Genomic DNA, 14552 nt, shown 5'->3' with positions numbered 1-14552 from the left:
TTCTTAATGCAGTATTAAGTTGAATTATGTATTTTAAATATTGACATGTATAGTCATGTCAATATTTATATAGGCATCTTAGTCATTGAAGATCACCTTCTGCATTTATTATTACAAAAAAATAAAAATGAATAATTTATGCTCAACTGACTTTTACAGCTACGCTTGTGCACTGCTTGAATGAAAAAGCACAAATTTATAAACCTGAAGTTAAAACAGGAGAAATTTTCTTTTAAAAGACTTTTCAAACTCTGCAACATTAGAGGACAAAAGCAGTAGCTATTTTTCTATGTCAGAAATCTTTTTGGAGTAGGTAATTGGGTGCTTTTTGGTCTGTTTTCACAGGTTTTCAATACATATTCCAATGAAGACTATGACAGGAGAAATGATGAAGTTGACCCCGTAGCTGCATCAGCTGAATATGAACTTGAGAAGCGTGTGGAGAAGCTGGAGCTCTTTCCAGTTGAACTAGAAAAAGGTATGGGATCTGTGTACTATTTCCAGTTCCTGTGGCAATGATCTACAGCTCTGAGGAAGTCCACACATGCCTGCAGAGCCTATCTTGCATTTCCATGAGTCTGTTGAATCACCTTGGTTTATGGGGTTTCAGCAATTTTTCACTGAGAAGTTAAAAACCAGCACAGACAACATGCAGTTCTATACTTCCCTAAAAGAATTTTTTTTTGTGGCACTTCAAGAGGGACAGAGAGCTTCTGGAGAGAGTCCCGCACAGGACCACCAAGATGATCAGGGGACTGGAGAATCTTCCTTATGAGGAAAGGCTGCAGGAACTGGGGCTGTTTAGTCTAGAGAAGAGAAGACTGAGGGGGGATCTTGTTAACATTTACAAATATCTAAATGGTGGGTGTCAGGAGGTTAGGTCATCACTTTTCTTTGTTGTATCTAGCAACAGGACAAGGGGTAAGGGAATGAAGCTGGAACACAGAAAGTTCTATTTAAACATAAGAAAAAACTATTTCACTGTGTGGGTGACGGAGCCCTGGCACAGGCTGCCCAGGAAGGATGTGGAGTCTCCTTCCTTGGAGATCTTCAAGACCTGCCTGGACATGTTCCTATGCGACCTGATCTAGGTGAACCTGCTTCTGCAGGGGGGTTGGACTAGATGATCTCTAAAGGTCCCTTCCAACCCCTACCATTCTATGATTCTATTATTCTGTGAACATATGATTTTACACAGTGCTTGATGCAATGTGTTAAGTCTCCACTGAAGAGTAAATACCTTGTTACTCTAAGCTCCTCATAGTGTGAAGGTGATAATTGTGTGTAATAAAAATGGTAGTAGAATAGACTTTTAAAAGGAAGCAAAAGAGTATTACTGTTATTGACATGGAAAACCAAGAGGAAGCAAAGCATAATTGTTTACCTGCTGAATAACTGTGCAAATCAAATGTAAGAAGCATCTGCTTTCACTTGCCTTTTTCACAGATGAAGATGGACTTGGTATAAGCATTATTGGAATGGGAGTTGGAGCAGATGCTGGCCTTGAAAAACTGGGAATATTTGTCAAAACTGTAACAGAAGGTGGGGCAGCAGAAAGAGATGGCAGGTAAACTAGACTAAGTATTTGAAAAATTTCCCAGCAATTATGATTTTCATAGGAACGAGTTGTTTGCTTATTGTGTGTGTCATGGTAGCTCGAAGCTGTAAAACCTGGAGACTTCATTGGTAAGATCCAAATAACAGATGTGGCTATGAGAAGACACCAGTTTGGTGCATTGAGTGTTTAAGGACAACAGATTTGCCAAAGATGCATGTTTGTGACTACTGAAAACCCAGATGCTTTAGCGTGAGTAAAGCTGGAGACTCCAAATTTTGTGTCACTTTTGAAGGTATTTTAGATTTTAAAAGTATTGAGCTCCCAGGTGTTCTCTTGGCTTCAAACCAGTTTTAAACAGTCAGTAATTATGAAAAAAGAGTTCTACTCAGCATTTGATTAGGAAAATAATTTGTGCTTAATCTCTTACTAAGTGTACCTCCTTTCAAGTTTACTGACACTCTCTGTTACTTTGTATTTCTTATTATGCATAGACTTCTGCTCCCGAGTTCAGTTTTCACACCTACATTACTGACAGTACGTTCCATAACTACGTGTACCATAAATCTTGCCCACTAAGGAAATTAATTGATGTTTGTAGATCTATACAATGCTCTTCTAAAACCTGGTTTCTTCTAGGATTGCTTACTTGGTATGTGCAGGTTAAGGAACTTTTGAACATGGAATATTTCCCATGATTTAGCGGAGTATCTGTGTATTTACACAATACCTGACACAATCAGACCAATGTTTCTCATTAAAAGTTGGAAAAACACTTCACTGTGTAGGGATTTAAAAATGAAAAGTATTCTTAAACATCTTCCAACACATATAATTTGTTATTTTGTCCCAGGGCATACCCTATGTAAATCTGTGTGCTAATAAAATATTTCTTACCTGATACATTAGCAATTAAGTCTAATTATATGCATTCTCTGCTTTTGTTTTTTAACCATTAGTGATTTGTTATATTGGTTATGAATAACACTGAACAGAAACACAGGTAAATAGAGAAAGCATAAACTCTAAAAAGTTGGTGTCTGTCTTTAGAAAAATTTCTTTCAGTTACATGTTACTTATTGATGAACACTTGTAATTTTTCAGACAGTCTAAATATTCTGCTGTAGAAACCTCACACGAATTAAATCAGAAGGCTCTATGTGGCAGGAGATTTCGAAGTTTACTAACATCGCTCTGAAACTACTGAAGTATACTGTCTTCCAGATTGGGCTTGCAAATATCTTTAAAGATCTTGGCAATAAGATATCAGGTTGAAGGCCAAGTACTGATTTATCCCAGGCTTAAAAAATATGATTGACAGTAAACTAACCATAAGCCAGCAATGTGCCTTGGTGTCCAAGAAGGCCAATGACATCCTGGGATGCATCAAGAAGAGTGTGGCCAGCAGGTCGAGGGAGGTTCTTCTGCCCCTCTCCTCTGCCCTGGTGAGACCTCATGTGGAGCCTGTGTCCAATTCTGGGCTCCTCAGCTCAAGAGGGACAGAGAAATTCTGCAGAGAGTCCAGTGCAGGCCCACCAAGATGATCAGGGGACTGGAACATTTTTCATACGAGGAAAGGCTGCGGGAACTGGGGCTGTTTAGTCTGGAGAAGAGGAGTCTGAGGGGGGATCTTACTAACATTTACAAATATCTAAAGGGTGGGTGTCAGGAGGTTGGGATATCCCTTTTTTCTACAGTAGCTAGCAACAGGACAAGGGGTAATGGGATGAAGCTGGAGAAAAAAAAAAAAAGTTCCACTTAAACATAAGAAAAAACTATTTCTCTGTCAGGGTGAGGGAGCCCTGGCACAGGCTGCCCAGAGGGGTAGTGGAGTGTCCTTCCTTGGAGGTCTTCAAGACCTGCCTGGACGTGTTCCTGTGTGACCTATCTAGGTGGAGCTGCTTCTGCAGGGGGGTTGGACTAGATGATCTCTAAAGGTCCCTTCCAACCCCTACCATTCTATGAATTTTCTGTATTTCCTCACATTTTTCGTGAATTTGAGTGGACTGCAGAAGTTAATGTTCAGTCACAAGTCTCTTCTTTCATTGCTCTAGATGGCATCTGAAAGAAGCTTGTCAGATGAGAAAAAATAGTATGTTTCTTTGACCATTCTAATATTTTTGTTGGTTTTCTTCTGGCTAAATGGCTTTACAATTTTGTCTTGGAGCCTGACTGATCATTCACTTGGGAAAGTGATATGTAATCCTCTCAGTCAGGAGCAACCAGTTCTGTAATAAAGTGCATCAACTGTAACATCATCATTATGAAAAGCCTAATTATTCATTAACACTGCTAGCAAAACAAAATCTCCTAACAGAAAATAAAAGTATACTTCAGCAGCTGCACCAGATATTCTGAATAACCACATAGCAACCTTCAACCAGGCGCTTCTGAAACTACAATTTAAAACACTATAATGTCTGCAGGATGACTCCCAGCTTTTACTGAAAGACCCATCAAATCATGACACAAAGTACTTGCCTCCCATAGAAACTCAAAATCAGGACAAAGTGATTGAGCACACCTGTCTTGATTCATGTTGCTGCAAACAAACAGATAATGTTTAGTTGTCATATCAGAAGGCATTGTGTGGCAGTATTTAGACAAGGAAAGTGCTTTGAAATGAACCCAAAGGCAAGAATGTGGGCAACTAATAAAGACAGATCATTATTAGTGTATAAAATATGAAATATTTTGAATATAAATATGAAAATGAAACTCTTTTCCTGGACAATTTCATAGCTGCTTCTTTCATATTGTTGTTGTGATAAGTCATTCACATTTAAAGTGTTTTGATAACATTGAGAACAACAATTTTGAAACATTACAGAGTTCTTGAATTGATCAGTACTCTAAACGTTGTCTCTGCACAGGTTAAATGTTTCAGTTCACTCTACAGAGCCGTAATTATGGAAGTAATTTGTTCAGCTTTAGTTGATTCACTTCTATAGTTGCCACTACATTGAAGTGGTACTTCACATAGGTAGATTTAAGTCATGAACATTAGAAAATATTTGTCAGAAGAGTTACTGATTTCATTAACGATAAAACCAGTTAAACATATATAATTGAGGCTTTGACAGCCTGAACCTAATCTTTCATTCGTGTTTGAAATTAGATTTGAGAGACAGAGGAAGCCTAGAGTTCTCATTGGAGGATGCTGCAAAGGGAAGACTGCCCAGAAAATATGCCTGTGAGTGTATTTTGGTCTAGGTAGTGCCTGAAGTGGCTTGTCTGGCATGTTAGGGCTAGGCTACAGGTGAGGAGCTATGTCGGACCTGGAGAGGGGATGCCTGAGGAAGAGGAAGGCAGCCAGGAGAATATAGCTGGGAGAATATTTTCATCTGAGCAGTACAGTATGTACACAGCAACAGACAGGAATCTTCTTTTGTAATTACATGTAATTATATAATTTAAATAAAAATTATGTTACTTGTATGTTGACATGTATGTTTATATATAATTAAAATATATGTATATATAGAAAGACAAGGAGGTTTGGAGAACAATGGCCATAAAAATAAATGAATTTAGGAGCTGTACACACAGGAAAGAAGGAAACACAGAATATGCCTGAAGGACAAATGGAATCAGACTGAATTGCAGTAGATCAAGATGGAGCCACTTACAAAGTCACAGGCAGCAGTTCACTAACATGACGTTTCATCAGCTGAAATAACTGTATTTCTATGAACACCACTAGTCACCGCTAGCCTGCTGCATAGTGAAGTATGTAAAATTTTGTAGCTAAATGCCATCAAAAAGAATGTTTTTCTACCATTTAGTTTTCAGCCAAGAGGGCAACAACTTCCCACTGAGTGAACACCAGCTTCTTAACTCCTGCAGCCATCTGACTGAACCTCATGTTTCCTAAAGTTAACAAAATTAATGGTTTTTACAGTATCAAAATACAATAAATATTGATGTGTTTACTGTGCTTATTAAATGCTTCAGTGAAAATTGAAATAAATTTCTGAAATTAAAGTGCCAAATACAGTTCTCAAGAGTTTGTAGGATTTTCAAGGAGTTTATAGGCTAGCACAAACATATTTTTTTCAAGGTTTCGTATAAACAGAAGGGAGATGCTGCCTGACACACAGTGACATTCTGTGGTGTGAGCCTGCCAAAGAATAAATCTTGTATTTCTTACTTATCAACAAAGTCCAAAGAACTGAGGATACTGCTTCAGTACTTGAAGAATTGCAAAGCACTGACTCAGACTTGACAGCAAAATTGGTACTCCAGGTCAAAATGCTTCATCTCTCTTTTCAAGCCTCTGTTGTTCTTTGAAAAGAAGTCTTATTACTAAGGTATCCTAAGATATTTAAAACCTTCATTTAGTTATTTTCATGTAATTTAAATGGGATTTTTTTCATAACTGTTTCTTATTTCCTTTCTAAACTGTATCATTCGGATCAGTAGCATCCATGTACTTGAAAATTGCTCATTTTAACAAGTTCTGGATGTGGTTTGTGGGGTTTATTCAGTTTTTGAAACTAAACTATAGGAGTTCATGAATTTCTAGAGGACATTTTAGTATAGCAGTCATACTTCCAAGCATTTGTAGTCCAGATGAGTCCAATGCCTGCCCTAGGGATTTTGTAGCAGTGCTTGCTTCAGATAAAAGCAGCATGGTTTTTATTCTGCCTGACTTTTCCTGCATCAAACAGTGCATCGACTGTAAGTAGGTGTCTGATTTGAAAGGGAGAGTCCTCATTAAAACAGTCCAAGGTCTTAATGTGTGCAGCAGATCACACTTACACTGGGAATTCATCTTTTTGGAGAGAGTTCAACGAAATATTTTAAGAGAGTAGGTCACAAGTCTAATGCATAAGCTCTTTTCACCACAGATGAGCAGGTTGTTTTAGTTAAGTATCACATTTTTTTTCCATTACCATGAAATACCAGAGCTATGTCTTATGCTATTTTTCAAGATTGACTTAAGGAAAGAACGATACAAGAAGTTTTCAAGTACCTCATTTAGTTTAATTCATATGACAAATTCAAGATTTTGTGTTGCAGTATTTATATCCAGGGAAAGTGACTGGATGACTGATGCTATTGTAATGGGAACTTCGAACCTGGATTTATGTCTACATACAAAGAATGGTGCATTTTTCATATTTACCTCAGTCTCAGACAGAATTTTTGTTTAAAGACTTTGTTTAAATTCAAGCTAAAAGTTTTGTTGAAAGTTCACCAAGAATCACACAGTTGTTTATTTATTTGTGGTTTTTTTTCTCTGAAAGGATCCAAGTGAATGACCAAATTGTGGAAGTTGATGGCATCAGTCTGGTTGGTGTTACACAAAATTTTGCTGCAACTGTTCTTAGAAACACCAAAGGGAAAGTCAGGTGAGTATTTTAGAAGAAAAAACAAAAGAAGTGGTTGAATACTTAAGATTACTTGGCTTCTTTCACAGGACTATCAGTATGCCAGGTGGAATCAAGAGTTTTTGATCTCTTTGTGTCTTCTCTGCTTTTATCTCAAGACAAAGATGAGCTATGTTATTACATACTTTTATTTTGGCTTAGATTTTTAAAATATAACCACTGAAATATACTGAAATTGCACACAGAGGACAACTTTTGACTGGTCTCCACGGACCTCAAACTGTTTATATTAACTGGAAAGACAAAAGTCAGGGGTGTTGATCAGATGGAAACTGCTGGCACTGATCTCCCTGCTAGGAAGACTGGCCATGTTACTGCCCCAGGGTTGGAGGAGTAAGGTATTGAGCAGTCTGCTGCCTACAGATGCCACTTCAGCACAGAGAGTACTGCATGCAGTGCTGTAACATCTACTGAACTGAGGATAGTAACATCCCAGTATAAATTCATTGAGCTCCCTGAGTCCCTGCATCATCTCTGGGTTTCTCTCGGTTCCTGTTCTGTGGTTCATGGAAAGGCATGCCTGTAAAAATCCATAAAATAATGAATAGGCTAGAAAATGTAACATATACAGCAAGTAAAATTCTGAACTAATCTAAATACAAGTCCGTAAAATGTCTGTAAATTAAGAACAGTGTTTCCCTAGAAATGAACTATTTTGCCATTTAAAAAATTATGCAGGCACATAACTTTACCATTTAATAGTTTATTAATTTCAGTAAAGATTTAACTCTACAAAATAAATCCAAAAATATCTTTGACATATTGCAAAGCAACAGCCATTCTGTAGTCATCCTTTGGTTCTCTTTCAAAATCCTCTCTAGGGGACACAGCTGAATTCTTTAATTAATGAATGCAAGCCTGCCTTCTTTTGAACCATGACTAAACCACTGGTGGGAATATATTCAGTCTCCCTCAGATGGTGATACTATATGCCAGCATACACATTTCCACTATAATTTTATAGCTGTTCCCTCACAACATTAAGTAGTAATTTTGGGATGTGAATTCTACAAAGACTCTTGAGGGTGCTTGATTAAGGTTTTATTTGAAAGAGGTTATTTAGGAAAAAAGTCATTAATTTTAGTAGAAATTGTAATGTGATTACAGGTGAATATATTTTTGTAAAACATTTAGTTTTAGTTACATCGGTACTATTTCTGCAAAGACTCACATGCGCTGTGAGTGTTCCTACTGAGTTAATTACATAAATGAATAAATACTTTATTAAGTTTTCTGCAGAGCTGGGACCTTCGAACATAAAATCCTTATGACAGAGAATAATGTCTTCCAGTGTTTTGGTACACAAAGCGAATTGTGTTCAATGTTTAACTCAAAAAGCAACCATAAATAAAATCCATGAACATAATACATAAAACATATGTATTACATTTATAAACATCTTAGTTTTTGTAGTTATTATTGCATAAGTTACAGAATAGAATACTTTCTTCAATGAAAAAATAATGGGTTTGGAGGAAGGAAGAAACATAAGCAATTTTCACACAGCATGCTCCCAGAATCTCCTCTCAGGAAGTAAATTACAGTCAAGACTCGTTGCAATCTAGACCCTTTTGTCATGAAATAGTGGACTGTAAAAAAAGTGTTTCTTCGTTGTTGTTGAGCTCATGTTGTCAAGTGTGCTATGTATCCTGTGCACTGGGATCACTGGCTTCTGACAGGTCTCATTTATCAAGGAGGGATGTGTGAGCTGCTGTATTTTTCCTTCTAAGTAAGCTTAAGATTAAGCTTTCAAGAGAAAAATGACCCAGTGCATTAGTGTCACAACTAGATAGAAAATCTCACAAAATAAAATAAAAAATAAAATTAAAAATATACTATTATATTCATTGCAATATAAAATCTTGAAATATTACTAAATTAAAGATACATAGGATAATCTATATAGGATAATCTATATGCACTAATCTGTATAACCACGTATACTGTGTGTGGTTAACAATGTCTTACTAATGAATATGTCTAATTAGAGGAAAGGAATGGGTAGAATTTGATGCGACTCCCCCTATTTTTGTTTCATTTAAAACTTCATGGAAAAAAAACCTCAGAAGCTCTGCTCCTCTGTTTTTTATAGGCCAGCTGAGAAATACATGAATGTTTGCCTGGTTTGTGGTAGGGAGACATGACAAGATGGCTGAGCATTGTGTGGTACAGATTCCTGCCTGGCTTCTGGTGAGATCCTGGACCATTGAGCTGTCTGATGCCTTGCTGGCACTAATGAACTGTATTGATTTTAGGTACTCAAAATCAGAAATAGTTCCAGAAAGCCGTTTTTCAGAGACAGATTTCAGGATACTTGATGTTTTGGCTTCACTACTGGTTTAAACATTTGCTTGTAAAGTGATAGCTAATATTAGATACAATCATATATCAGATATGAAAGAAAATTCAGTATTTTTATCTTTCTAACTGTTTCCCTTCTGCTGTATGACAAAAGAGGCCCCCCTGCTGCTTGCTTTCTGGAGAGAACAATGGTTTTCTGACAAATTCTCTTTCCCACTTACAACCATGTTAGAGCTGGGATGGAGATATTCCTGATCTGCACCTTCTTTTGGCAGAGAGTGCTCACCTCTGCACCTGAAGTGCTCCAGAACCTCAGGGACAATGTAAGAGGATCTTCTGGGGCAAAATCCCTCACTCACCCACAGCCATCAGCTCCTGCCTGTAGTAGCACCACTGCAGAGTGAACTACTGCCCTTTGCGTGCACTGTTCCCATGGTGGCTGCTATAAATGATCTGTGTCACTACAGGATTCAGGAGCAGTGGAAAAGGCTGTCGCTGTATAAATACCTTCTGCCATTCCTTCAGCAGGTGTCCCAGCTGAACTACAAGTGTGCAGGCAATGAACAATTGCACACCCCTCCCAGTTCAAGGCAAGGTGATTTCATGAATCCTTTCACGTGGGAAATCCCAGACATACCTACTCGATGTCTGCAATCTAATAGTGTCACTTGAATGGGTTATATAGAACTGCTTTAATAAGGGTAGCTCTCTTTGTGATTGTAGCATAGATAGTGTGTACCTTTCTTCTGCCTAGTGTCCTGTACACACAGAGGTTTGTATGCATTTCACTGGCATTACTTCATGTTTATAACCCATAGCATTATGTACACAATCATTTGATCCTTAATCTAGTCAAAGCGCATGCTCGTTTTTGTAGCAGAATTTATTATGTGAGATCAGTTGCAATGAAAGGACGTCTATGAGTACAATGACATGAAAGCTATTTCTTAATTCTTCGCAATAACTGCAGTCAATACCTCTTCAGGGAGCTTGCATAATACCAACGCTTTGTGATTTATTCTTTTCCTTTGAACCTTCTGAACACTTAGAATGATCCTGACAGTGGAATTCATTGACCTAGAATAGATTTTTGCAATGTTTCTACCAGAAAAATGCATCCATGCTGTGTGTAGCTGACACAGTAAGGAATTCATGAAAATGGAGACATGACTTGTACCTTTTGAACTGTTTTAGGTAAGGGTGAGACAGAAAGAAAGGAGAGCAAATATATGTACTTGTGATTATTTTGTCCATTTTTTGAAGTATTGGACTATTCAGGAGAGTTGATGTACCTCAATGGAAGATCATTGACTAATCTATTTGGCTGATCCAGTGATACTAAATTCAATTATTCTTTCTTACAATGTTTTATAGGAAGATTATCAGCACCCACCAGATGTACTCTGGTAACCTATGAGACAAAGAAAGAGAAGAAATTCCTTTGTAATCCCAGTTGAAAATGAACTGCTGGTTTTAGGGATGAGAATTAGTGTCCTCATGATTTTAATGTGAGAAATACAGCATTGACTGCTGTTTCAGTTGATAGAAATATTAAATCTTATTTATAATTTTGGTTAACTGTTTAATTTATTAATGTATCAGTAGGTTTCAGAATATGATTATTTGATTAGGGCTTTTCCTTTTACATGCTTTCCAATGTTGCTGAGCATCACTCCTGCTCTAATATTAACAATCAGAGTGCAGCACCACACTAACATCACAAATTGTTTTGTGCTTCTTCTAACCCCATTTAGAACGTAATGCAAACAAACAAACAAAACTTGAAGTTTGCAAGTGGTGCATACAATCATAAAAGATAGGCTAAGGAGACGGTTTGACAGTGGGAATCTGATCCTGTTGTGAAGCTTCTCCTATGTTATTTTTCTTGCAGTCTGCTCATGGACTGTGGTGCTGAGTAGCAGATCTGAAGTTCTTCCAAGTTTCTTGGGTGAAGTGAGCCTATATGACCCCACTTTCCCTTGCTCTTCATCATAGTTAAAGGATGCTAGGAGACCCTAATGTCTTAACCAGAGACATTTTATTTTTTTCTTGATCATACTCCCAAGAGACAAAGTCTAGTTCTTGTACAGAGAAGACTTTGTCCTTTCACCATGCTTTCCTAGTCTCTACACCTCCTAAGACAAATCACAGAATGGTGGGGGTTGGAAGGCACCTCTGGAGATCATCCAGTCCAGCCCTCTGCTAAAGCAGGTTCACCTCAATCAGGTCGCACAGGAACACGTCCAGGTGGGTTTTGAAAAACTTAGGGAATTTCAGCAAGGACTGCACTTCTCAGTCTCACTGGATACAAAGATTGTGCCCACACAACTCTGACAAAGGCAGGGCCCCAGGAAAGGAGGACATGGTCCTGAGAAGACTTACTGCATGGATCAGCAGAAAGGGTCTTGCATGAGAGTTACTGGAAAATCCCAGTCCTTTGCACACTGATTGTATGCTCTTATTATTGCTTTCCTCTGAAAGGTTTCTTTTTAGAAAGTTAACCAAATCTGGTATTTTACTGGAGAGGTGGATTTTATATTCTGTATGCTCCTTCCATATCCTGTAGTATGAATGTGACTAAGAATTCTCTCAGCTTTCCAAACTGTTGCTAGGCACTGAGCGGATGCTCTCATGGTGCTTTCTGAGCCAGTTCTTGAGTTTTCAGGGAGCCACACAGAACCTGCACAAAACCTGTTTGGTTCCTCTTAATTTGCACCACCTTGAAAGTAATTAATTTTATTAATTCTAATCTACCAATGAATTTACCAGTTTCTTTTTAATGAAATTATCCTAAGATGTGTCAAAGTCTTCCCATCTTAATAAGGGATCTAAATAATTAGTTAGCAAATTTTTTGCCATGTTTAATTAGTCTTCTAGATCATTGAAGAGTAGATTCTAACAATAGCAGTGTAGCTATTAAACTCTGGGGATTTTCACTCTTAAAAATTCTCTGTTCTAGTAAAGAATATTTTATTACCTTTATTATTTTTTTTCTTATCTGGACAGTTTTAAATCAAAACAGGGTTTCATCTCAACTCCCACTCACAGTTCACAGCCTAATTTCTTTATCTCTTACTGTACTGCAAATTCAATCTTTCAGATAAAAGGGAAGTCTTTTATTTTAGATAACTCTTATACAAGGAGCAGTTAAAGAATGAAAATTGAAAACATTTGCTTCTTAATTAACACCAACTTGATATGACATCTATTCCTTCTTCAGCTAATTCCTCACCCCATCTTGAGCTAATTTTTTTCTGGATACTATACTGTCTCAAAAAACAGTATTTGAATACCTGCTGTTAGTTTTGTTAAACATCACAACATCTGGAAAGATAATTTATACAGTTGTGTCTTTGCAGCACTAAGACAATATGGAGGACAGATGAAGTCAATGGCAGGATCTAACCAGCACCAGTATACCCCAGTGGGAATGCTGTTTGCTGACAGTAACAGCATTGCTTTATTTTTTGACTCCTTCCCCTGGATAATCATCTGTTCTTCTTCCAGTGTGTGTGTCTGTGCAGATTTTCTCCTGCTCATTCTTACTTTTCTTACCTGTGTTGTTATCCTGTGAAGAAGCTACATCCTTTAAAAATTAGCAAGCATTCTCCGTATGGCAAATCCATGTGTTAGAAGAGGCGGGAGATTTTTGTACTGCTTCTCAGTCTTGCGTAATAAGTCCTGCATAGGACTCCTTAAAAGCAAAAGATACCATACTCCATGTCTGATTCAGAGAGCTGGTTTATGTTGTCTTTTTTTCTGTCTCGAGGTGATAGTTTTGTGCTTCCTTTCCTTGTCTGTTTCTTTTTCCTTGAATCCTGGTGCTGGATGCTGAGGAGAGAAGAAGCAGAAAGAAAAGCCCTTTGCTCTGTGATGCTCATTGCTGAGCCGGGACTTCATGAAGGGCTGCTTAAGAAGCCCTGTGTGCTTGGTGCACTTTTGGCTTCTTTGATAATACTGTATCTTGGACCTATCAGAAACTAAATTCCTGGTGCCTCGTGCCAGTATATTGTAAATGCTGTTTATTCCTCTATGGTTATAATAAAGATCCTGTAACATATGCTGTTTCCTTTCTGGTCTCTGCAAAGAACTCTTACAAGCACTGGTGATTGTTCTGTAAGACTACCAGGAGTTAGTGTGCTGAACAATGTGAAAAATTACTTACAAACACTGTGAGCCCTTAGAACCAGTGAGGTAAGACTGGGTTCATCACTGCTTTGCTGGTTTATATTCCTTGGCTGTGCCTGTTGCAGTAGATGAACTGTGCTTTGAATGGTACTTTGGCATTGAGGCCAGCTGGCACCAGAGTGCTCATTGCTTCCACTATAAAGTTTCTTACTTTTCAGAGCAGGGTGGCTATATCCAAATTGTCCTTCAGAAAAATCCAAGCCAACTCCTAACATCCAGCCTTCTAACTCCTGGACTGTGTCTGAGTGTTATTTGTTAGAATATTAGTTAACTTGGGCCAAACCATTCTGAAGACTTTTGGTGATTTAATAGTGTAGATTATGAGTTACTAATGCTTGGGAGTGTTCCCTGGCACTACTTGATTTACTGACGTAAACATAGGCCCTGTGTCCTGAGATCTTGCTAATTTGAATTTTATGACAAGTTATTTCTCAAAATATATGCACATGTATGGACAAAATTGCATATTTGGATGTAAAATATATAAAGAAATCTGAATTTAAAATATTTTGGCTAGAACATAAACCATTTTTCTAGATAACTAGAGTGTTGTTTTTAAAATTAAGAGTAACATGAATTAATAAGATTTACTGGGGCTAGATTTTATTAGGAGTGGCTTTTCCTCTCCTGGGAAAAGGAACAACTTGACAGGTTTTGAATCACTTCATCCTAAACATAAGCATGTGAACATAAAGTCCCATCCCTGCAACTGAATTATCATGTTTATTTAGGTAGTTTTTTTACTCTTTGAAAGTCCAGGATGCTATGCTGTGGAAGCTTCCATCTAGTTTTGGTGCACCTTGATTAATATGAAACAACATTGTGACAGCTGGGCAGAAATGCCCTCCACTCATCCTTGCAGGGTAAGTTGCCAAGCCACAGGAATGGTGCTGTAGGAGCATTTAGCTATCACTGGACTGTGCTATGCGGATGGTCCACTTTGCATAGAATTTGGGTCACTTAATCATCCAGATTAAGGACATGGTCTTTACTCAACAGCTTACTTGTGACCCATCTGTATTTTCTTCCTGGATTTCCTTCCCATCAATGCTAGCAAGCGTGAAAGTGAGGGGAGGCAGAATTCACCTTGAAATGTACTCAGGTTTTAGAAGTGT

The 14552-nt window shown here is 37.8% G+C and overlaps 1 protein-coding gene across 2 annotated transcripts in view; it reads left to right on the top strand.

Annotated features, from left to right (window-relative positions):
- PPP1R9A (protein phosphatase 1 regulatory subunit 9A) overlaps positions 1 to 14552 on the top strand; it is a 141407-nt gene that overhangs the window by 73529 nt on the left and 53326 nt on the right. For both annotated transcript variants that reach the window (XM_061996568.1, XM_061996567.1), the window contains exons 3-5: positions 346 to 478; positions 1447 to 1567; positions 6805 to 6909. In XM_061996568.1, the coding sequence (XP_061852552.1) occupies positions 346 to 478; positions 1447 to 1567; positions 6805 to 6909 (359 nt within the window). The remainder of the gene's footprint in view (positions 1 to 345; positions 479 to 1446; positions 1568 to 6804; positions 6910 to 14552) is intronic.

This window comes from Colius striatus, chromosome 5, assembly GCF_028858725.1.
Source record: "Colius striatus isolate bColStr4 chromosome 5, bColStr4.1.hap1, whole genome shotgun sequence".
Lineage (NCBI taxonomy): Eukaryota > Metazoa > Chordata > Aves > Coliiformes > Coliidae > Colius > Colius striatus.
This window is presented reverse-complemented; position numbering and strand designations above follow the sequence as displayed.